Here is a 25,462-nt window from a genome sequence, read left to right on the forward strand (position 1 = left end):
TCAGCGTGTAACCAGTCTTTTCCCTAGGCAATAAATATGAAAACGTTCAATAGTTTTTTTATTATTTTTTTTTAAACTATGACTTTATAAAGAAACTGGCAAAAAAAAAAAAAGAACTCAAGCTGAAAAATATTCACTGGAGAAAAAAATGACAACTTGCCCCAGTCTCATCAATGTAAAGTGTGCAGCTGAACACATGAGTTAAACCATTTTGGCATAGCATGTCGTATTTAATGAGCTGATTTGCGATGGACCGGGTTTCCCCAGCATTACTTTCACCAATGGCCCATCGTGATGGTCGTGTGCCTCTCCCAAATCTGCGACCCGACCGACCAGTTACATTGGGGAAGCTCTATAAGCTCTAGTCTCCATCCGCCATTTTCAGCACATTGGAAAGCAGGTAGACCAAAAACAGACCGGTAAAAAAAACAACAGGTAAGTGTTCAAAAACACCGTGCTCACATTTTTATTTCAACCAAGCCTTTGCACCGCTGCACTGGGTGGCTTGGAAAGCAGGAGGACACCTTGCTCGGAGTGAGTTGCATCGGGTTTGTGCACTTCTGAGAGCTCGGGTTGATGATAACAATAAAATCAGTTTGCCCTGCCAGTCCACAAAGCAACTCGAGGGCTCTGGTGAAACATTTTGGAGAACTTTTTCTCTCAGAGAAGATACCTCAAGCGAAATGTGACTATTTGAAGTGTGTTTAAAGCGCGGTGAGTGTTTGTTTGCCTGAAGGTCGGGATATAGCCTACAACCTGAGCTTATTTGCACGAGCTACTGGTTTAATTCACGATTTAACACCATCTTTATCCCATGACAATATTTTAAGCACAAGGGTGCACTTTACAAATATTTATCATACCACCCGCACTTGTTTTGCGATAATTTTTTATTCGGGTTTATTATAATAATGCTGTGAGCATATAAGTATTGTGTCTGCGCATCACAATCCGCCCCTGAACATCGTATCGTAAGTTTTTGCTGGTGTTTCTTTTAAGAATTTGTAAACTTTTTCGCGGTTAGTTCATCCATCTTCGGCTGTGGGTGCTGCTGAAACGCCTTCTTTCTTTGTCCCACAGCCACCGTCTGTTATTAACAAAGATGACACTTCTCATTCATCTCTGGGTTTTATACATTCTCCTGCCTCGCAGAGAATCTGTTCGTATTCTTGTATGTACATAGTATAGAGAAAATCTGTTAAAATAAACGCAGTAGGATAGTGGCTGAGGTAACTTTAAAGTGCAATCAGCAATTTTTTTTTAAATTAAAAGTTTTGCATGTAAGGAAATAAACATTTACGTGAGATGAAGACTAAAATCTTTATTTATTTATTGCTGCGTAGAGTGGGTTGCACCCTCATGGACGCTGTCATGTGTTAAGAATAATAGCTACATTTCTAAGCCATAATGATGGTATCTCACCATTTAATATTTTATTGTTTTACTTCGTTTAATGTAATAGGTTTATATACAGGGATTCTGCAGGATTTTTAATCTCAAATTTAAGACTTTTTAAGACCTGAACACATACAATTAATACCATATGAGTCAGGTAGGGCAATGTTTATAGTACCATATAAAGTACCATAACATTAGTGCAAAAAGCATAATTTACAGTTCAGATAGAAGTTTTCAGAAAAACAATGATGAACTTCACATTTCAGCCTTTAAAGTCAAAGTATGAATATATTAATTTAAACAATTATTATCAGTAAATTATTATATCAGTTAAATAAAACATAAATTAGGGGTGTGCGATATTGATAAAAAAGATATCTCCAAAATATTCTGGGATTTTATCGATGACGTTAATTAGATGATATTTTGCTAAGTGTGTTATTGTGCTGATATCTTAAGGACTACCGTGGACAGCTGAATCCTGAATTTTTTGATATTCCTTATATTCTGTGTGGTCCATTCACAGCAGCAATAGAAATTACTAATTTCCATCAAGTTTTATGGGTATTTGTACCTTTTAAATTATTATTTTTCAAAAAGTGTGTACCATATTTTAAGTCAGATTTTTGCATTTGGGTTGTTACCAAGTAAATGAAATCAGCATCAACAGAATTTATCTTTGCAATGCAGAGGAAACACAGAAGCTGCATTAGAAGTGTCATTTACATGCATGTACACACTGTTTAATGCAGCTCAGAGGGACATGGAATACCTTAACCTGCAGTTACAAATGCATGAATAACGTTTTGATATTTTAAACATAAAATATTGAAAAGTGTTGTTTGAGAAAAAATAAAATACATGAAGAGACATTAAATTTGAAATTAAAACCGCCAGTAGGCAGCTGTTAATAAGCAAGTCATTACGATTGAACTGAATCAATTAACCGGTTGGTTTATTCGAGAACAAAACAGCGTCCTGTTGCTCAGAGACGCAAAACAGCACTGTGGCCATGTTTGAAATGTTTTTTTTCCCCAAAAAACATTTCCCAAAATGCACTAGATCAATACTAATCTATATACAGGACTGGACTAAAAATACATTCTTTAGTCATACTGTAGCATCCCAAAATGAATTCAACGGGTCATTTTGTTAATGCTATAAATTAATTACAGCAATACAATAAAATTTCATCATGAACAAGTACATTAACATCACATTAGACCACTGAAATTCCAAAATGACATTTCTCTTAAATTCATTTTCCAAAAATGCATTCATCTTTGCAATGTTAAATTCTTTTAGTTGACTAGTGCTACACTCTATTAACAAAATCATTAATGGCATTAATAAAAACACTAATACTGACAAGATACATAATATCACGTTCATAATAGAGTGTGATTCATCTAATGAACTCGATATAGTGTAGCTTGTTAGTTATCTACAGCTCTTTGTATTAAATGCATCTGAATAATATCCATCTGAAAGCATTTGATGCAGATTTACCAGTACTGTAAATCACAGAATTGGCTTTACTAACAAGATGCTCATGGCAATCACATGCGATTTATCATTTTATATATATATATATATATGTATATAATATAATATACTACCGTTCAAAATTTTGGAATCAGTAAGATTTTTTTTTCTTTTTTACAGAAGTTTCTTGTGCTTATAAAGGCTGTATTTATTTGATCAAAATACAGGGGAAAATATTTTGTAAAAATATTGCAATTTAAAATGTTTCTATTTTAATTTACTTTAAAATATAATTTATTCCTGTGATGAAAAGATGAATTTTCAGCATCATTACTCCAGTCTTCAGTGTCACATGATAATTCACAACAGTTTCCAGCACTGATAATAAATCAGCATATTAAAATGATTTATGAAGGATCATGTGACTACTATGATCAAATATTTTAAGGTATATTAAAAAAAAACAGTATTAGAAAGTATCTCAAGATTACTTTTTATGTATTTTTGATCAAATAAATACAGCCTCGATGAGCACAAGAGACTCAATAAAAAAAAAAATATTAAAAATCTTACTGATCCCTACCTTTTGAATGGCATATATAACTTATATATGCTTTCACTGCTCACTGTGCATTATAAAGGATAAATAACAATATAGATAACTATTGAGATTAAATTAATATAGACAGGTGTAATAAAACATATTGATGTGTGTCCGTGTGAACTTAGATTTAAAGAAACAAAACAAACATCATGTGTGGCATCAGTTATTTAACAAACCTCATGCATCCAGGCCAGTAGGTGTCAGTATAGAGTTTAAACCCAGTTACATTTACATTGACATTTATGCATTTAAAGCTGTGGTAGGGAACTTTTGACGCTCTAGCGGTTAATAAACAGAACTGCTTGCGTCTGGCGGAAGAACATTGTAGCCGGAGCTACTTCTCTCTGTTTATGTCTATGAAGAATCACAAAGGTACTGGGTTACTCCGCCGCGGTACCCCCGAAGCAATCTAAAAATAGTCCGAATATAAACACTTATTATAGGTGCACCCTAGTGATTCAGGACAAGCTAAAAACACGGTTTGGAAAATGGATTCATGGTGTACTCGCTTATTATATACGTTTTGTACATTTTGAACACAAACAAAGTTATGGACCACAGCTCTGATTGGTTGTTTCTTAACGGGAGCGATGTATTTCTGCAAATGGCAATAGGACCACTGGGAGGAGCCAGAGGAGCTTGATTTTTTTCCACAGATTATCTGTCTCATATTCTACTGTCAGGACATAATGACAGGTTTAACAAATATGTAAAAAATATATTTTTACAAAAGTTACCTACTGCAGCTTTAACAGATGCTTTTATCCAAAAGTGGAACTAAAGCAAGTAGTCAAGGATCCAACAATATCTGTAATATACAGTGCCAGGTTTATTTGACAACTAGATTAGGAAATCCAGGGACAAAAAGAGCCATCTTATTGTTAGAATAAAATTACTGATTAGGGAATAAAATACTCATGCCAAAGGGTATATAAAGTTGGTAGTTAAAGTTTTTCATTATAAAGTTATTCCACAGATTTATGAGTCTATGACTTCAGAGCAGGTCACTGCTGCAGACTAATAATTTTTTACTGACAGGATAAAAGATTGAATCCTTAATGACTGCACTACACTTGAGCGCAAAGACTATTACTGACTGAGAGAAGGAATCTTTTAGTGGCCGTGTGACCACACATGGGCTTCTGCAAATTAGAAATCCCATCTATTTTTATTCACTACTGAAATTTGAGTGTAATGATGTCATGAATTATTTCTGCAAGCATCCATTCTGACAAAGAAAAAAAAAGTATGAATTTGGTGTTTTGATTCCAGAAGCATGTTTTAACACACTTTCTGTTGTGTTGGGTTGGCATGCTCTCACCCATGTGAAAGTCAAAGGCAGCGGAAGCTGAAATTCTGTCTCTGACCTCCACGCTTATGTAACAGTGTCACATCAGAGAGGCCCCTTGTGTGTCATGCTGTTTGCTCAATTTCCCCTTATTCTCTGTAGCTGTCATCCAAACCTGAGTACAATGTTCTACTTACCATCCTGTCAGCTTTGGTTATTGCTCTATTCTTATGCTATGAGAAGAATTCATCGCAGACCCACAACAAAACGGATCATCATTTGTCTAAAACTGTGGGATATGCACCTGTATGCCTGACTTAGTAATATGTTTTTGGAGGGTTATTTCTCTGGTGGTTGGTTGGATTGTATGTGAGGTTGAGTTAATTACACATGTGTAATGTCAGTGAGGCCTCTAGTAATGTATATTGTTTGTAGTCTAACCAAAAAATACTGTAAAACCAGTAATATTGCAATTTGAAACAAATGTTTTTAAGTTTACTGTTTTAAAATGCTGTTTATTCCTGTGATGGCAAAGCTGAATTTTCAATACCATTACTCCAGTCTTCAGTGTCACATGATGTAATTTAAACATTTCTACTCTTTAAACTGTAGTGCAAATAAGAGAAAAGCAAATATCAGAGACTTTGAGTGTACTGAAGGAGTATTTGCAGTTTTAAGCACACCTTTACATGGTCTTCCAGTCTTTGGGATTGCTTGAGAGCAAGTCTCATCCTGCATCAAAAACATAGAGGATTATTTTGTTCTACATGGTGAAAATAATTGCTCCTATTTTCTGTTTTACAGGATCCATGAAATAAGAAAGGTCCCCGGAGTCCCAAAGTTCAGTCGAGTGTTAAATCCTTGGTGCAGGTATGGTGAAACAATTTATTTCTGAAGTCATTTAAAAACTGAAAAGAAACACATTGTGAACTGTAAAGCCCACCCTTTTCTTTTGTAAGGCTGTAATGGCTTCGCCTCAAGGAACATATGAAACCTTGGATGACATCCCAGCCCATGTGTGGAAGGGGCTGCCAAACTGCATGAAGCTGGGACCGTCAGCGGTCAACCCCAGTCGCATTGGTGAGCACCAGCATGGTTGAGTATTTGATAACGGTAACGAGAAATCATGGGTTCATTATTGCAATATTTTCTTCTTGATGAAAGCCTAGGAGATCTTTGACTTTGAAACATTTAATTTTTCAGATATTTGCTCCGCTACAATCACTTTTGATTGGACTCATGATTTAGCTGATCAGCATTGTGAACCAAAGTGACTGATAATGTTAAAGAGTTGCGAACAACATAACTGCAGTCTTATTTGGTTTGTTGTTTGAAACCGACGAATGTGCAGTATGCTGTGGTGGTGCCCTAGAAATCTACAGATAAATGATTAATATCGAATGCTTCAAAAAATGGCTCTGTGAGAGCGTCTCTGGAGATCTTACAGTGCCTCATTCTGATTAAGGATTCATGCTCAAAAACCTGTCAACTAAAAAAGTTTTTAAAAATCTGATGAATGAATGGAGAAGACAAAAAAAGTAGTTTTTCCCGATGTTTGCTCGCATAGGATTTCACATGACATGCTCTATACAGGTGTCTGGACATCTAGATTGATACCGAAAGGCAAACGGTTTGGACCATTTGTAGGAGAACGAAAGAAGAGATCTCAAGTGACGAGCAATGTTTACATGTGGGAGGTATGTATTCGATAACACAGCAGAAATGCTAGTTCTGCCTGATTAGAAGTCTGAATATACTGATAAAAACAACTAATCTGAAGATTCAACAGCCGTTACTCCAGTCTTCAAAGTAACATGATCTTTCAGAAATCATTCTAATATGCTAATTTGTTGCTCAAGAAACATTTCTTCTTCTTATTACTATCAGTGTTGAAAACAGGTGAGCTGCTTAATATTTGTGGAAAAGCTAGGATACTTTTTTCATGATGAATAGAGAACTGCCTGACGTTTGAATGGTAATGTAGGTTGTAGCAGTGGTTCTTTATTAATTGCTTATTGTTCCACTATCATTAGGTATATTTTCCAGCCTGGGGGTGGATGTGCATTGATGCCACCGATCCAATGAAAGGAAACTGGTTGCGCTATGTGAACTGGGCGCGCTCTTCTCAAGAGCAAAACCTCTTTCCACTGGAGATCAACCGAGCTATTTACTACAAAGTGTTAAGGGTAAGTTAACCTTTAAAATGTAATGAATTGGTTTGATTTTCAACATGTTAGTTATGATTGCAAAGAGCCTGGAGGGGATACTTACAAGGAAATAGTACACTAGTAAAGGGGTTTTCAAACATTTTCATGTGAAGGACCCCTTAAAATAAGAAGTCTCCTTGCAAAGGACACTTTTCCTAAAAGTACTAAAATCAGTGTATTAGAATAATTTCTGAAGGATCATGTGACTGATGATAACTGAAGGAATGGTTGCTGAAAATTCAGCTTTGACATCACAGGAATAAATGACATTTTAAAATATATTAAAATAAAAGTTATTTTAAATTGTAATTGTTTCACAATAATACGTTTTTTTTTTTTTTTTTAAATCACATCAAATAACTACAGCCTTGGTAAGCATTAGCTACTTTCAAAAACTTTTTATTTTTCGTTTTTAAAGTTATCTAGTATCAACTCTATGGCATAGTTTTTCTACCACTATTAATCTTAGATATGCTGTATGATGCAAAGACAACTGTTGCGTTTCCTTATTATTTGTGCTCTTCACAGTAATACTTACATACATTTAATTATTCAATTATCATTAAATATCTGTGAGAATGTTCCATAAATGAAAAAGGGGCTCTTGATTGAATAAATCTCATGATTGCATCCCTGCACTAGTATATAAATGCCCTTAAAGATAATGGACTAAATAAAACGATTTTCATTTTATTAACCTTTGAAAAGTAGTAATATGTCTGGAACTAACGTAAAATGAGTATTATTATTGCTGTGCTTCTGATTAAATTTATGCACAGTAAACTTTTTTTGCTTTCGGAATTTACCAGTACAATTTAAAATTCTTTAATTTTTATACCCATCTTTTTTCTTTTTCTATACTTGTGGTAGTTAACAGACGAACAAGCCTTTAACTTCACTTAAAATGTTCTGAAATGTTCTTTCATTCTCTTTAATGAGCTGATACTGCACCTCAGTTTTTCATGGGGCTCTGTTCCTAAATGCCTGACAGAGCGTCAAGGCCTAGATAGTATTTCATCCTATGGCATGCCAAAAAGCTCGACTCTGATTGGACCGTATACTCCCCGTCAGCCAATCGGACCGGACGAAGAACTTCTCGTGTGGTACAATGGGGAAGACAATCCAGAGATAGCTGCTGCATTAGAGGAAGAAAGGACTAGCAACCTGAACAAGAAGAGTTCACCTAGAGCAAAACGAGGTAAAATTAAAACACCGCATGGTATTGCTCAAACCTGGCGTTTTTTTCTGTATAAATATCTAATTGTGGTCTGAAAACATGTGTTTGTTATATATTTGGACTCGTTCGCAGTCGCTAGCTGGAACTAACAGTTAGCATGTTAGCCATCAGGCTATTCGCCCATTTCATACGAAGATCATTTAGAAACAGGAATTACGGGATGATGTTCTGTTCTAATAAACTTTTTAAAAAAGAAAAACAGCCGACCACAGAGTCAGGGCGCGGTGAAATGTAGCTCACTCTTCCTCATGTTGATGAACGGGTCGGTTAGCCGCCTTGCAGACTCGGACCTTATCTCAGTGTCTCAAAATCTAGTGAACTTCTCACCTAGAAAGCATTTTGAGCAGCACGGACACGTCCGAGTGTTAGATGTAAAAAGTTTGAACTCGTCTTTGATGCACATGCATGCCATCTAGAAAGGCAGCTCCCTAGGTTTAGAGACACAACCTGTGTCTGACAGAGATGACCTTCCAAACCCTCCTCGCAAGCATTTTGAATTAGACCTTAATGACCCATAAAATAAACACAGGGTTTATCCTCTCAAAGCTCTACGCATGAGAGTTTGATTTGTTCGCTTGTCCATTGCACATTTGTTACTGATTTGTCGCACATCACTGTATTAAGTTTATTTGAATGATACTTAGTTCAGTACTTAATTCAGTAAACGTTTTAGGGAAGTACATTTGATATTTATATATATTTGCGTTTAAGTGGGTGTATCTAGTCTGAATGCTCTTTATAGACTGGTGTAATAATGACTAAAAAGGCTGACCTAAACTTGCTGTTGAGAAGAGGGTTTGCTGGTCCTTTCATGGAGTATAAGGACATTTGACTTTAACCTGTTCAATGACAGTGCAGCTAAATTCATGAAGTTTCAAGTTAGCCCATGTCCAATTTCTCTTTTATAAATATATTTGTGAAAGTAGTCCTTGAAATATGTGAACAAGTTAACGACATTGTAAAGTTTTCTGCCACTTTGTATAAAACCATGAGGGATTGAGATGTTATAAATACATTATTATATAAAGCTAAATTTGTACATTTAGGTTGCAAAATAAAATGCAAATCATTTTAGACAGTTTGATAGGAAATTTTTTTAATGTCATTAATATGTAAAAACTAGATCTGTACATAAATCTCTTATCTTGTGAAAATGGATATGTGGGGAGGACTATTTGACACGTATGGTCAGATGACCAAGTTAGTTGCATGTGTCTGTTTTATGAATTGGGTTTTGTATAAGATGCTCCCAGATGACCTTGTCACAAGGACAGCAGCTGATAACTGGTTTCTTTTCTTGGCTGAGAAAATGTCTTTGAAACTTTGTGTAAATGTGTGTAAAAGTGCATACATGTAATTTGCCTACATTTATACACCATTAAAGTTCATTCTGTTGTTATTTTCTCACCCTCAAGTCACTCCAAACCTGTATGACTTTCGATCCTCTGTGGAGCACAAAGGGAGATATTTTAATGAAAGTCAGTGTTCTTCTGTTCTGAATATCATCTTTGATGTTCCACAAAAGAAAGGAAGTCATACAGGTTTGTCATGACATTTGACTGAGTAGATAACTTTTTTTTTTTTGGGAGGTGGTGGGGGTAAATTATCTACTACAGTCAACTGCTATTCAGTAACAATTAATTATCTCTACACTTATCATGCAATAATTGTGATGTAGATTTTAAATATGTGAAAAACAAACATTCCTTTGCCTGTGTCTTGCACAGTGCTGTAGTTACTGAGTAGTCAGTCTGGTTTTGTGGTGAGCTGCTCATTTAGTAAAAAAGGCTGTGGCACACTGGTTTTGTTTTGGATCTTGCAGGTGGAGCTAATGTAACTGATGTTCTTCTTTTGTGTTTTACAGTTTTCAGTTTATATAAATTATTATTGCTACTTGTATGAAATAATATCATTGGATTCAATATATGTAGGTTTTTATGATTGTGAAATGAAACATTAACCTAATTGGTGTTTGCTGCCTTTAGTGAGTGTTGAAATATATCTATATATATTATTTTTGGACTAAAAATGTTTTTTTTTTGCTCCCTGAAGCAAGGAGGAAGCTGTCGGAAAAAGCCAGACAGGCTGATTTAGGTGGATTCTGTGAACCGAATAAATCGTGTGCTGTTGAACCCTCAATCAGAGAGATGCGAGACTCGGAGGACGGTAGGTTATGCTCTTCGCCGGCCTCTGGCAGGGATTTGTGTCATTCACAAGTATGTTTAGCTCAGTCATAATATTTTTGATATGGTAGGGCTATAACAGTAGGAGTGGAGGAGCCATCAATAATTTTTTTTAATCCGTTAATGTGTCACTTATATCTGTTTTAATTGAATTAAAAAAAGTCACTTATTCTGTGTTTGAATGAAAGACATGTTATTCTACATCCTGCCCCAAGTCAAAACTGTGTGCAAATTGAAGGTTATGAGAACAGCTTGAAGGCTATGATATGTATAATCAGCAGAGGTTTAAAATGTGAATAATATATAATAATTACAATACATTTATTGATGAAAATTGTAAAATTGCTACTAAAAAAGCATTATCAGAATATGATTGTTGAATTTTTAACAAGTTAACGTCCAACAGTTGTTTTAGTCAATTATTGTGCTTTATTTTGCTGTTGTGCTCTTTTAAAGTGTGGATGTGCTTAAGCGAGACTTGTTTGATTTGAATTTCTAAATTTAGAAAAATGTATAGATAAGGATATAACCATAAGATGTAAGTTTTACTCTCTTTCTGCACCGTGATTTACATTATCTTTTTTAGATGTTCTGTCGTAATTGATTTTTTTACTTCTGTAAAGAGACTTCATTAGTGGAGACCTTATGCACAGCACACAAATCTGACGCTACAATAATGAAATTAGTTTTGAATTTTCACTATCAATTTAATGGATTAGTTACAGTCCTAGTTGCAGTGTTATTGTAAAATAATTATTTCTTTAGATGAATGATTTTCAACTTCATTCAGTGATTTTTCTTTTAATTATATTTTTATTTTAATTCAGGGCTTAATGGTGAGGAAACACCCTCTTCACCTTCTGAGTTGCAGCAGGAGAATGCAGCCCAGTCGTCTTCTGCAGAAAATGAAAACCCTGTCAAGTCTCATACAACAGAGATAAACCAGATGGAAGCACTGGATGAGGAAAATGCAGAGATTGATGGACAACTGCAGCAGCCACAGTTAAATCAGAGCCCACAGCACCCCTCTGAGGCAGAATCAGTTGATGGGAATGAAAAGTCTCTCCTGCATTTACATTCGGGCAGCCCTGCAGACGAAAGCACTGAGAGTCCACTGTGTGATACAGAGTGTTTATCTTCTTTAGCAAATCCTGACCTGGAGGTAGATGGGGATTTCGAAGATGACCCCCAAGGAGGAACTTACCCCTGTCAGCATTGCGAGCGTCATTTCTCCACCAAACAGGGCCTGGAGCGCCACACTCACATTCACACTACTTCAAACCATCAAACTCATACGTTTAAGTGTCGGTACTGTGCCAAGCCCTTTGGCTCTCAGGTAGGGAGGCGCAGACATGAGCGTAGACACGAGAACGGGAGTAAAACTTTAAATAGGCCTGGATCACTTAGCAGAACAGCGCTCCTCCACAGTCCTACGGCACCCAACGATTCTGCTACCTCTGGCAGTGCATCCTCTCCAAGCCATTCAGTGTTTATGAACACACAGAACGGTCCACCTCAGCAAACCTCTGACATTTTGAAAATGGAGGCTGATGCTGAATCTGACCGACCTTTTATATTGGATGAAAATGGGGAGTCAAAAGAGCTTCATCCTTGCAAGTACTGTAACAAGGCTTTTGGCACACACACCAACATGCGCAGGCACCAGCGCAGAATCCATGAACGGCATTTAATGCCGAAAGGTGTTCGTCGGAAAGGTATGCTCCTGCAGGATGGCTCCTCCCAACAGCAGCAGCATGAACAAGGGCAGTCTGTTTCGCTCCAGGAAGAGTCACCAAGTGCCAGTCCACCACCAATTTATGTGCCCAGTGTCGAGACCGAGGATGAGGGAGAGCGAGAGGAGTGTATGGTTGATATATCTAACAACATTTCTGAAAATCTCAGCCATTACATGGATGGAAAAATCCCATGTACAAGCACAGTGAGCAACTGTGAGGTCATTGAGGTTGATTCTAGCACCGCAGCTTTGTTTGGCCTTGATGCTCTTATTCTAAGTCCCAAACAAATTAGTCAAGCTTTTAAAATCGAAGCAAGGTCTTGTCCTGTGAAAGAAGTTTCATGTGTAGCTCAGACAGCTTCTAAAAGACGAACTTCTACGCCACCACTGCTGCCTGTGAAAATGGAAACCGAAATGGTGTCCTCCTCTTCCTCCTTGTCCTCCCCCTCTTCTCAGTCCTCTTTGTTGGCAGGAAACATTTTCTCCCAGTCTACTGAAACGTTAGCTTTTCAGAAGGAGAAATCCGTTTATCTCTCTCCGAAACTCAAACAACTTCTACAGGCACCAGACGGTCAGAAACCAGCCATAAGTCTAATCACAACAGATAGCCATAGATTAACCACTCCCCTTTCAGTAACTTCACTGCCTGTTGTACAAGGAAAGTTTAAAAGAAGAACTGCCTCCCCTCCCACAACTTCACAGAGTAGCCCGGCACAAAAAAATGACAGCATTAGCTCTGCAACTGGGGTTTCATGTTTTCTGAAGGTGCCAAAGATTGAAAGCCATTGCATGACGCATTCCTGGAGTTTGTCCAGCAAAGATCATGGGGATGCTGTAAGCCTGACAGGAAAAGACTGGTCTGCTTCAAGAAGCGGGGGGAATTCTTGCAATCAGCAGCCACTTGACCTTTCGAATTTCATCTGTAAAAAAGACAATAGTATAAACAAAGGCTCTGGAGAGGCTGTGCTTGACTTAAGTGTAAACCGTGAAAGTCCTGTTGACCATGAAGTAAAGACGAGCTCAGCCACACTAACGCCACATGTGAAAAGAAAGAAACCCAATACTAGCATTTTAGAGAAAGTCTTAATGAACGAGTATGCTGGCCTAAACTTACCTGGAGATGAAGGATCCAACGCTCTTGGAAGCCCTGACATTCTTTCGTCTTCTGAGAGTGCCACATGTGTTGGCCCTTCTAGTCCTGGATCGGGATCAGAGCACCTTCCTTGTGAATCAACCTCTCCTCCCTCTCTGACCCCTATGACTATTAATCCGTCCTCTCCATCTTCATCTAGTATAGCATCATCTACACCCCCTCCTCCAGTCTTACCCACTGTCCCATCACCTCCACCTTTATCATCATCGCCGCATTTTCGGATGTCAGATGCCTCATCACCCGCCCCTTTTCCTGTGTTGTCACCCAAAATGTCCCCCAAGGCATTTGATAGTTTAGAGGAAGTGTCGGATTCATCTGCTTTAACAGAATCACGCCATGATGCATTAAATTCCATTGTTAATGAATCAGACCAAACTGCTGAGCGGTTAGACCCTGCGATTTCTCCACTGCCTCAGGATACAAAAAGACATTGTACAGCAGATTCATCTTCAAAGTCAGAAACACTACTTGAGGGCTCAAACCTTGATGCTAAGTTTCAGTTTTTAAGAAATGCAGATCAAGCAAGTTCTTCTCACCTAGAGTGGAATACTGCTTCTAAAACCAGCCAAAGCCATTCCTGTGAAGGAACTCTCCCTCAAGACCTCAATATTAAAACAGAAGGCCGACAAAAATCTAAGTCTTCAACTCCTAAAAAGGAATCCTCCTCACCGACCTTCCTCAGCGAATTGGATTCTTCCCAGAAGAGTTCAGCGGTTGATAACTCTTTTGTAGATGATACAGGGAAAAATGAGGGGCCGTTTGATATAACCACAAGTGGGGGCAACACTTCACCTGGAACTTCTGATGAGGTTGAGACACCAGAGCGGGAAACTTTTGTCAAGAGTTTTGTGTGTAACGTCTGCAAAGAGCCATTCCGGTCCATCAAGGACCTCAGTGGCCATATAATAGAGCATGCATCAGACTGGCCTTTTAAGTGTGAGTTTTGTGTGCAGTTATTTGGTAACGCGACTGCGCTCCTTGAGCACCGCTCCTCTCTCCATGGGGTGGGAAGAATTTATATTTGCTCTATTTGCTCAAAGGAGTTTGCCTTCCTCTGCAATCTCCAGCAACATCAAAGTGACCTACATCCAAGTCAGAGTTGCACTCACACTGCCGTTGAAAACGGGAAGCTCAGACCTCAGAATTACACGGATCCTGCCTACGCAAATGTGGAAAAAGATACTGTTCTTGACTCAATTGCTGGAGCTACCTCTGAAGATTCTTCCGAGGAGTGCAACAGTGACACTAAGAAGGTGGAAGAAGAGGAAAATGGCCACGAGGACCCTACAGAAGAACTATACACTACAATAAAGATTATGGCATCTGAGGCTGGTAAACCGAAAAGTCCAGATGTACGGCTTGGCATTAATCAGCACTACCCCAGCTATAAGCCTCCACCTTTCCCGTACCACAACCGTACACCTGATGTCTCTGTTGCCTCTGCCACTAATTTCACTACACACAACATCCCCCAAACATTTAGCACTGCGATCCGGTGTACCAAATGTGGAAACAGCTTTGACAACATGCCTGAGCTACATAAGCACATATTAGTTTGTGCTAATGCTAGTGATAAGAGACGCTACACCCCTAAGAAGAATCCCATTCCTCTTAAACAGGTTGTGAAACAGTCTCCGAATGGTCTTCTTACCACCGCAGGAGCTGCTGCTGGGCAGAATGCTTTCCGCAGAATGGGTCAACCAAAAAGGCTCAATTTTAACCAAGATATAACATCCAGAGCAAAGTTGTCAGCCCTAAATAAGAAGAAAAACCAGCTTGTCCAGAAAGCCATATCTCAGAAGAACAAGTCAGTTGCTTCTATAAAGAAACCACCAAACCGGGTAAAGGAAGAGGAGACATCTAAGGTCCATGCATGCCCATATTGTAGCCGAGAGTTCACATACCCAGCCAGCCTCAGTAAGCACATTGCTTGCAGCTGTCCACAAAGACCTCTTGCCAATAAGTTGAAAAAAGGAGCACTGATGCCTCAAGACAAAAACAGGAGTCTCCGAAGTCGAGCCACTGACTCTGAAGTCAAACAAGAACCAGGTTCTGGACCAATTGCAAAGTCCTTGGGGAAAACCAGGGCCCGGAGCTCTGAGCCATTTGAGAGTGAAGCTCCACCAGCAAGTAAAGGCAAAGCTCCTCAGGTACGTACAAAGAGGCAAGCCTCAAATGCAGACAACATGGCCCCTCAAATTAAGAAAGGCAAAAAGAGCAACGAGCCACTGACTTCCATAACTCCTGCACTTACTGATGCCTCTTCAACACTGCCGCCATCTAAATTGCAACGATCGAAGGAGGTTGTGGTCAAGAAGGAGGTTGTTGTCAAAAAGGAGGTTGTCAAAAAAGAGTCTGCAGTGAAAATGACACCGTCTAAGAAGGAGGAACGTTTTTCGACAAGGACGCGGGAGAGAAAAGGTGGGCCAGTGACACGCAGCGTACAGATGGCTAGTGCTTCAGCTCCTTTGGAAGTGAAGTCTGAAGACCTCTCAAACCATGAACCAGGACAGTCGGAGGTAAAGTAAAATTTCACTGTCAGCATTAACATAATATTGTATATATGTTGAGTTGGGAGTGTTTGATTTTTTATTAATTTTTTCTCTTATGTGTTTATTTCAGGAGTCTCTATTGAAGATAGCCAGGTAAAACACCACAGTCTCCAAAGGGTTGCTTTAGTCCGTGACTGAAAGGGGAACTTCTTTCAACTAAATTGGATTAACCTGATCACAGCCCGAATGTTCAGGGGTACCAGGAGTTATCTCCCTGCTCATGTTTTTTGCGTCGGCTCATTGGAAGCATCTTCTCAGTGCACTTTTATAAATAAGCCTTTAAGCCCCTTCCTCCAAAGTGGACTGAGGAATATGATAAATAAATCTCTATCAAGCATAATATTGTTTGATTTATAAATGTTGACCTTCTGTTTTGTTTAGGTTTTGCAAAAGGCAATCATTCAACAGTTTCTCTTTATGAGACTAATGCACCCCGTTTAATCTGTGAGGTTCCTGATGCATGTGCTTCTGTATACAGTATGATTGGACTGATCCTCTCGTCATGACTGTACTCCATTTTGACCTGCTCCTCTTTTACTGAGAAAAATTATTTGAAGAGTATATATGTATATTTAAGTAAATGTTATCCTTTACAGGGAATGTTTATCATACCGAGGCTTTTTTCGTTTTTACTTTGTTGTTGATGGTTTTGTTTATTTTGACATGGTAAGTGAATTGAGCTGTTTGATACAGTCAGAGTGAGTAGGAGAAAATAGTTTGCTGTATGTAAAATATATTTGATTTTCACCTAAACCAGCCAAAACCATAAGCCATTTTTTCCCTCTTTTTTTTTTTTTTTTTTTCTTTTTCCCTCTGTACTTTTGTAATCCACAGAATCTACAGCAGGGCTGCTGGTCATTAAAATTACACTAAAACTACAACTGGGAATGACAAACTTTCTTCTGCACTTGCATGAAAATGAATTAATAGTTGTACAGTAAGTGCCATTATTACAACCCAAATTATGTAATTGGTGATCTGGTCAATCAGGTTACTTGTTTCTTAAAAAAAGCACTTTATTTAGGCTGATTTGCCTTCTATGGATATCTCAAAGTTTGAGGTGATTTTACAATATGTGATGACACCTGCTTGAAAACCGCATAAAAACAGCATTAATTTTTACTGGTGTATTATAAGCATGTATGCCATAGCCTGAAGCAACCTCAAAAATGAGCTTCAAGTTTATTAAGACTTAAGATATTTTTGCGTTAATAGTACAATTAGCCGTTATTGCTACTGCAAGCACTCAGTTTCTTTGGTCACCAAGCATTAATCAATTGTTTTGTTTTTATCATTTCTCCTTTTTGCAAAATGGACAAGGTCTCTGCTTTAATAGAACATCAACTGGACTTCAATTTTTAGTGGTCTACCTCCTGGCAAGCTTTGAACTGATGCGTTTTCTGCCTTTGGACCGCGTAATCCCTCTCACTGCCTGTCTTTGCCGTGTCATTTCCACTTTACAACCTGGACAATGAGGACAGGGATCTGAACAAGATCTGAATGCTTGAAATGTTTTTTAAGCAAGGAACTTGAAACGATATTTCTTTTCCTTTACAGAACTTTCATCTTGCAGTATGTCTTTGCTGTCCTGCATTGATATATTTTTGGGAATGAAATGTTGACCTTGTTTTGTGATTATGAGTAATAACCTTCACAAATGTAAAATGCATTGTTCTAATTGATATTAAATTTTTTTCACTGTATATTTGATTTTAGCTTAGTTTGACAGTAGAAAGTATCTAGAGATACAGTACCAGTCGGTTTACATTTTTCAGAAATGTAGTCGAGATTTAGGTTTGCATCTCTACTCATTGTCTGCATGGATTTATGATTAATCCAGGCTTTTGCTTACCCATTTCTACTAGTGTATTTAAGTATTTTTGTCCAGGTTCAACATGGGTATGTTTTTTTTAATCACCTGGCTTGTAAAATGTAAGGATTTATTTTTATTGCTGTCAGAATCTTGTATTTGCCCATCAAAAAAAGCCATTGGAGTGAAATAGAGTTATTGCTTAGGTAAGATAACCCTGACTAAATACTCATATAGCTGTAGGTACTCTTCCATCTGTCTGGCTTGCTAATTTTCAAATGAAAAATTGAATATTGAGTGCAAGTTTGTTCCGTTATACAGGATAGATCTTTATGTAGCAGGGAAAGCACATCTTGTTTATGTTTCCCCCATGCCATGGTACTGTATTTTATGGTTCCTCTATTGGCCAGTGCTGTGGTTTATGGTTCCTCCATGCTGTGTATGGGGGAGAAGAGGGGCATGATGCTGTGCTCTGCTTGACAGGATGAAATATCGTCACACTTAATCCTGATTGCTGTGCAAGGTGGCATAGCAGTCATAAAAATGCAGCCCCATGCAGCTTCCGAGTTGGTCGATGCAGTGCATTAAGATGAGGAAGTGAAGCTAAGATATGCACATGGAAGTTTGTCATTTGCAATCCTTTAGGAATCATTTTTAAAAATTGGGAATCGATTAGATCATGAATTCAGCCGTGCAAGTTTGCTAAAAACCATGCCAAAATTTATGAATTTGTTTGCAAAAAAAAGGAAGAAATTTCAGAGGAAGAGCAAGATTTTTAAGCTAACATCCTAAGCACCAATAAATTGCATCAAGACCAGGATCTTAGGTTAATTATTGAAATGGTCTTGATTCTTTGTTCAGTTTTAACCTCAAACCTACTACTAGTATTATTACTCCCTGTATTGCCAAAAAAAAACATTACTTCATCTCTATGTATAGAGACCATTAAATATTGTTAGCTTACGTAACTAGGTAGGCTGAGGATGTTTGTGTCGATGTGCGTTATCAAATACCTTTCTGCCTCTCTGAAGGGAGCAGAAGAAAAGTGAGAAGGAGAGCACAATCACTCCACACCAGAGAGAGAGAGATCTCCTCTGGCAGGGGAGTGCATAAGAAGAACAGCTCTACCCTTCCCAGCTGACAGCTTACTATCTGCATGTCTCCTCAGTTCATGTTCACAAAGAATTTGATTTGAGTGAACCTTCAGTTAGACAGAGGGAATTAATTCCAGCTCCAGCCACTTGGCATCTGCCTTGTCTATCAGTTGAAAGCTGAGAAACTCACGTTGCCTCTCGTCCCAACTCTAAATTTCAATTTTGCTGATATAAAAGGAAGAAATAGAATATAGAATTACCTTCTCTTTTCACTGCTGTGGCACTGCAGGCTGTCCTTGTGTAAACCACCTTTCAACTTTATGACTAGCTGATGTAGCTGGATGTTATATAATACCAGGTTGACCATGTTTTCTTTTAAAACACGAGAATATGAGTGCACTTGCAGATCTTCCATGCTCTTTTGCCAAAGAACAGATTCAACATCACACTGATCTGACAGAAGCCTTCCATTGGACAAATCCATCTGACGAATGAAAAAAAAAAAAAAAAAAAGTGATTCCTGCAATTTTGTAGAAAAATCAAACAGGCCTTTATAGCAATACTTTCTTTCTTTCTTTATCCTGAAATGCAGCTAGATGGGTTTTTTAACAGCTATTTTGGATGAATAATTTGTCACAAAGGAAACTGAAGGTAATACTTTATTTTGAGGTGATGTTACAGTGTAATTACACAAATAATTACTAAACTCTAGAGTTTAAGGTTAGTTGCTTATCATTACTGTTATTGTTATAGCAAGTACATGTAACTAAATCACCTTAAAATTAAGGGCGTGTGGATATATAAATGTGACCCTGGACCACAAAACCAGTCCTAAGGGTCCTTTTTTTATTGAGTTTTACATCATCTGAAAGCTGAATTAATCAGCTTTCCATTGATGCATGGTTTTAGGATAGGACAATATTTGGCCGAGATTAGAAAATCTGGAATTTGAGGGTGCAAAAAAAAAACTATAAATATTGAGAAAATCACCTTTAAAGTTGTACAAATGAATTACTTAGCAATGCTTATTACTAAAAAAAAATCACGTTTTAATATATTTGCACTAGGAAATTTACAAAATATGTTCATGGAACATGATCTTTACTTAATATCTTTACTTTTTTGGCTATTGCTCCAAATATACCCCAGTGGTTTAATACTTTTGTGGTCCAGGGTCACAAATCATATACACTATATGTAGGGATGCACGATATTGGATTTTGGCCGATATTCGATATGCCGATATTTTCTAAATAATTTTGGCCGATGCCGATACCGATATCGATATATATAAAAATATATACTGATATATTTACAAATATATACTGATATATTTAAACTTTAATTTTACTGAAGAGAAATCCATGTATCTCTTCTGTACTGATTCTACCATAAATTTATTATTTTACAAATGTAGACAGACATTCACATCTGAAAAACAGGTCAATTATTTCACTTGGAGAATATCGGTTTGGCTCATCGGCAGAAATATTCATATCGGCCGATACCGATAATGGTCATTTTAAGCTTTTATCGGCCGATACCGATGTTGTGCCGATATTATCGTGCATCCCTAACTATATGCTAAAGAACCAAATTTAGATGGATTGGTTGAATATTTTAAAAGTTTTCATTGGAAAATGTGATTATCATTTTTAAGTGTGACAATAACAGTGTTGCTGCATCAAATATCGAAACGAGTTGCATCTGCAAATAAATAATGCTTTACTTTTTCTCTAACCTAACTTTTCTTGGCCTTTTTCCCCTTTCATTGATTTAAACTACCAGTCTCAAGGTCATTTTATTGGATGTATTATATGATTTGTTATATAATGCAGACATTTTTTAAATGTCCAAATACATTTTGGGGGTCACTGTAGGTCAATACATCCCAAGACCCCCCCTTTATTAATATTTCTCATTGTATGCCAACTGATATTCTACCACTGTTGTGTGAGTTACCCAAAATGAACTTTCTTTTTCAACCTATCTTCTCTCCTCCACAGGGGGAGGAATTAAAAAGCAGAGCTGCAAGAGTTGCAAAAAAATCTTTTCCCTGCAGCAGTGCTTCTTACGAAACAGACCGTCGAGTTGAAAGGAGAGAGAAGGCAATGAAAGGGAGGGGTAGAGCCGAGGCAGAGGGAGGAGAGAAGAGGGCACACGTACCCGATCAGAGCACAACAACCGCCAGTCCGCCCTGAGCCTGGGGGAACTGAAGGCTTCTCACTCAGTCAGCAGGACAAAGTACGCTGGACCAGGAGCTTCAGACCGCCGTGCTCAGTCTGGAGAAACCTGCCAGCGAGGCACAACCTCAACACATGATCATAGAGCAGCAGGAAAAGGCAAGACATCATTGCTCTGATTATCTCTCTCGTTCATGCTTGCTCTCCGCACACACTCTCACTCATTCTCCTTGACGCACACACAGACACACTCCCTCATTATCTTGCATGTGAGTGAGGCTATTTCTCTCCATCCCGAGCAGAAACCTCTGTGCTATTCTTACACAGCTGCAACGTTGCTCCAGCTTGCTCTTCTCAAAGGGGACGGACGGCAAACCTGTGCTTTCCTGCGTGGCGTGTCATTTAGAGACTTGCCCGTCAAGCCTAGTGGGACATCCCGACCATGGAGGACACCCTCACCTGTACTCCCACCACCTTTTCCCAGGTCTTCGGCCGCCAAGGACAACTGATGCAAGCTAGTAAGTACCTGAGCTCTGTCACGTTGTGTCCGAAAAACACGTGCATTGCAAGGTAAGGTCAATTTGCAGGCCTTGGGGTGGTAAATATCAAGTCTCGACTGAGTGCTTGCTTATGGTCTATGAAAGCTCTGCTGGTCCACTGCAAATCCTGATCTCTTGGTTTAGGCACCCAGTATGCAGAGAGAAAACCAGCTTTTCTTCCCCGCTGCTTTCAGCCTTCTAATGAGCTGCACACAGTCAAGAAATGTGTCTGCGGGGGTGTGTGTCTCATCTTGCTTATGGATGTAGTGATCTTAATAAGTCAGTCATGAGAGAAGGGGCTGAAAGAGGAACATGAAAGTTATGTTGAGCAACTAACTCAGATTTTTCAGGGTAGAGTGAAGCTCTCCAGTGCAGTTCTGTAACAGTGCATTAATTCTGTGACAGCTTCATAAATATTGTACTCCTAAGCATTGATGAATTATGAATTTTGTCTTACAAAAAAAAAAGTGCTTCCAGTGCTATAAATAGGTGCCGCTTCATAATTTCTGTCTCACAGGTTGTGCTTCTGCATTTAATGACTTTATACATGTTTTGTGAGGTACTGGCTTTGAAAAGCGTGCTAAAAATATTTAAAATCCTCGTATTTATGTGTCGAAATATAAACGGATTACATGAAAATATGACCATTTTTAAACAATATTCACATATTGTACTGTATTTATAAAGGAGTGTGATTTAAAACTTCCCTCTATTTATAGTACTTTTTTTTTCAATTCATCAGTGCTTAGGACTGCAATATTTATGAAGCTATCAAGGAAATATTGTACTGCTTTAAAATTACATTTAACATTCTGTTACGTGATGATTGCTTTATGATGAAACATACTTCTACAATGCTTTCACAGACATCTCAGGTCTATAAATATTTTATATTACCTTATAGCAGGTCATATTTTTCTCACGTCAAAGTTAACGTTGAGATGTCGGTGGAGGGATTGAATTAAGGAGACTTGAAGAAGGATACAATTACTCAAACAGCAGTTTGTAAATGAAAGAGATACTAGCGTGATGACAATGCAAACAGATTTGAATTTGATGCTTAATTCCATGTCTCTACACATTAACATGTCAATTAGCAGAGATAAGCCACGCTGCCGAGTCGCCGTTTGAAGAACACGTGATTACCCAGTTCCTCTGAGACAGAGTTTGAAAAGCATGCATCTATAACAGCAACCCTGGAGAATATCAGACAGTGGAGATGGTCCATTCTGAGCTTAGATTATTTGCCTTTATGTTTTTGATTAATGCTTTCTTTCCAAAGCAACTAAAAAGCTAAAATAAAACCTAAAATGTTTTTGATGCAAAATTTCAGTTGTGCTAAAATAACTTTTTTTTTTTTTTTCAAATTTCATATGATGTGTCAAAAAAATATTGTATAGGTGTAGCCAGTGCCATTGGGTTTAAACTCCATGATTTCAGTACTGATTTTTTTTTTTTTTTGGAAATGTCCTTAAATGACCTTCCTCTGCAGGAGATCTTTGCACTTTAAACCACTATAGTCTAATTTAAAATTTAAAATTACTTAAAGTAACTGCATCTTTTCTACAAATCCAGTCAATTTTGCAAAGTGTGTTAAAATGATCTTTATCAGAGTTGGATTTTATGTGTGGGTGTTTTGAGATCATTCTGGGGAACAGCAGCCTTGAAACGGAATGGTTTAGGGGTGTTGGGTTTGCTTGGATAAAAGTGTCTCTCCCTCTGTTTGATCTCCTGAAATCGAAGAAAAGTTTTATAAAAAAATGCCCTTTGTTTGCTTTATTTCTGTGAACTAATTAGCTGTTTGCTATGCAGGGACGTATTAGTGTCTGCAGAGTGTGTGACATTGCCATGATTCTGCGTGTGGCTTTGGAGCGCTGAAAGCCTCTTTACTGAATTTGTGTTTTTGAAGTGCCTGAAGATGAGACTCCTCTGCAATATCTGAGCTTCGGCGGTGCTGAAATACTGTATGTATTACCATCAGCCACTTCTCTGTAGCTCTTTGCTTTGAATGTCTCACATTCTGGATCATCCATAACGATGAGATTTTGTAGTTTCGAAACATTCTGATGTGTTGTTCCCCGTGGAACACACTGGACGTGGAATTTTCTGAAGTTTCTGCCTTTATAAACAATGAACCCATTTGAAATGTCTTTCATTTTTTTCTTTTCTAATTTGCATGAAAGTCTTCCAGCAGGAGGATATGGTGGTGCTTTCCGGTGCACTTTCGCCTTGAACAATTTTCTCTTTTAACATTGATCAAAGTGCCCTGTTTTTGCTCCATAAGTGTTTTGAAAGCTCGTCTTCAAGCGACGCAAAATGATCCACGGCGTAGGTCATTGGAATGGAGCGCCGATGCTTTTATGTTCTGTGTTGGTGTTTAAATGGGTATGCATGAGCGTGGCTGAGATCCAAGTCTATGCACTCACCCTCTGGCACACAGACTGTTTTGGCTGGCGTAACGGACATGGCTGGACGGGGCTGCAAGTGTGGGCTCATTTGTGTGTGTCTGCAGATGTTAGCGATGGTACAATATGCAGTGCCAGTGATTCTAATAGGGACCTGCAGGGCCAGACAGAGTTACACTGAGTCTAAGGATGTGATGACCTCCTTTCCCCACTGCATGTTTGATTAAGAAGTTCTTACTCTGGAAATAAGCCTTGACACTGCATACCAAGTATGACCTTACATATATACACTTGACATGCTTGCTTCTTACTGGTCAGTTGGAACAGTTGGATCTGCAATCAAACATTTTTGTGTAATGACCGATTATTTGTACATTTAGTAATTTCAACTCAGATCAGTATTTCATTCCATTTATGTGTAATAATTATTGGATGATTATACATTATTCTTTAATTGTGTCTCCAGAATTTAAGTATTTTAGACAAAATTAGTAAAATTTAAATTACTGTCTGTTTGATAAAATATAAAACTAGCTGTTAAAGGATTAGCTCACTAAATCAATAAATATTTCCTGATAATTTACATACCCCCTTGCCATCCCTGATGTTCATGTCTTTCTTCTTCAGCCGCGAAGAAATTATTTTTTTTAAGGAACGATCTCACGATCTAAGCCTAGGAATAATGGTCTTGTCTAGTGAAATTATTGGTAATAAAAAAAACTAAAAAAGGGAGCCTTTATATACATTTTAACCACAAATGCTCATCTTGCAATAGCTCTGCAATGAGTATGCGTGTGTTTGCTCATTGTTTAATCACGTTGGAAAAGTCACTTGAGGTTAGTTCTTTGTCTCTGTACTTTGGTTCAAAAAGGTAGGTAAAAAAGGTGAAATCAAAAAAATTATCTCGTACAATTTAAAAATCATCTGACATTGTTTTACCTTTTTATTTTGTAAATGGTATTTGACTTTCTTTGTACATACGCTTTGTAATCACTGGGTCGGTACTTCTACCTACGTCACGTGTGACCTTTCTAATGTGATTATGTAATGCTTGAAGTCAAGTTACTGCAAGACAACTGACCTCCTTTTTAGAAAATGACTGATCGTCTCGCTTTTCCTTGGCTGGGATCGTGTCCTTTGAAGCTGCATTGAAACCCTGCACCTTCAATCCACTGATCCCCACTGAAGTCAACTATATGAAGAAAAATCCTGCAATGTTTTCCTCAAAAGCCTTCATTTCTTTTCAGCTTAAGAAAGAAAGAAATTAACATCTTGGATGACATGGGGTTGAGTACATGATCAGTAAATTTTCATTTTGGAGTGAGCTAATCCTTTATGCAAGCAGGGCTACAAACTAATGTATTAATATAGGTTTATCTGTTATACTCTGTCTGTGCATCTTTGTTGATCTGGAAAGCATAGAAATCAGGTTTACTTTTGCCAAGTCTTGTTTGTACCCAAGCCCAAAGAATAAGGCACCTTTCTGCATCATTGGCCCGATGTAGAGGAGGTAATATAGCAGTGGGAAAAGAATAGTATCAGCAGAATTGTCTAAAAAGTTGGGACATATTTTTCATCTGTCACCTCTC

At 37.9% G+C, this 25,462-nt stretch overlaps 2 protein-coding genes across 7 annotated transcripts in view; both read left to right on the forward strand.

The window, feature by feature from the left end:
* Nucleotides 1-256: 256 nt before the first annotated feature.
* Nucleotides 257-17,545, forward strand: LOC113111130 (PR domain zinc finger protein 2-like). 2 transcript variants are annotated; one of them, XR_003293262.1, is made up of 10 exons: nucleotides 257-435; nucleotides 5,580-5,645; nucleotides 5,735-5,855; nucleotides 6,369-6,472; nucleotides 6,809-6,961; nucleotides 8,054-8,180; nucleotides 10,272-10,385; nucleotides 11,230-15,809; nucleotides 15,913-16,779; nucleotides 17,163-17,545. XR_003293262.1 is itself a non-coding variant. In XM_026275620.1 (9 exons), exons 3-9 carry the CDS (start codon nucleotides 5,741-5,743, stop codon nucleotides 15,937-15,939), a joined length of 5,220 nt encoding a protein of 1,739 aa, XP_026131405.1. In that variant the 5' UTR covers nucleotides 257-435; nucleotides 5,580-5,645; nucleotides 5,735-5,740; the 3' UTR covers nucleotides 15,940-17,545. The 2 variants fall into 2 exon arrangements, 1 of the variants encoding a protein (XP_026131405.1); XM_026275620.1 differs by having other exon boundaries at nucleotides 15,913-17,545.
* Nucleotides 17,546-20,792: 3,247 nt separating this feature from the next.
* kaznb (kazrin, periplakin interacting protein b) overlaps nucleotides 20,793-25,462 on the forward strand; it is a 133,242-nt gene continuing 128,572 nt past the window's right edge. For 2 of the 5 annotated variants that reach the window (XR_003293263.1, XM_026275628.1), the window contains exon 1: nucleotides 20,815-21,447. Coding sequence is in view for 4 of the 5 variants with exons in the window: in XM_026275628.1 (XP_026131413.1) it covers nucleotides 21,372-21,447 (76 nt within the window). In the remaining variant the exon portion in view is untranslated. Of the gene's footprint in view, nucleotides 21,448-25,462 lie in introns of all 5 variants that reach the window. The other 3 variants (XM_026275622.1, XM_026275623.1, XM_026275627.1) reach the window with 3 other exon arrangements.

The sequence above is a fragment of the Carassius auratus genome, chromosome 11, assembly GCF_003368295.1.
Source record: "Carassius auratus strain Wakin chromosome 11, ASM336829v1, whole genome shotgun sequence".
NCBI lineage: Eukaryota > Metazoa > Chordata > Actinopteri > Cypriniformes > Cyprinidae > Carassius > Carassius auratus.

Excerpts from the sequence above, each read along its gene's own strand:
- LOC113111130 (XM_026275620.1), top strand. The coding sequence starts at position 5,741 with ATGGCTTCGCCTCAAGGAACATATGAAACCTTGGATGACATCCCAGCC. Across the intron at positions 6,962-8,053 it reads TTTACTACAAAGTGTTAAGG|CCAATCGGACCGGACGAAGA; the intron begins GTAAGTTAACCT and ends ACTCCCCGTCAG. Across the intron at positions 8,181-10,271 it reads TTCACCTAGAGCAAAACGAG|CAAGGAGGAAGCTGTCGGAA; the intron begins GTAAAATTAAAA and ends TGCTCCCTGAAG.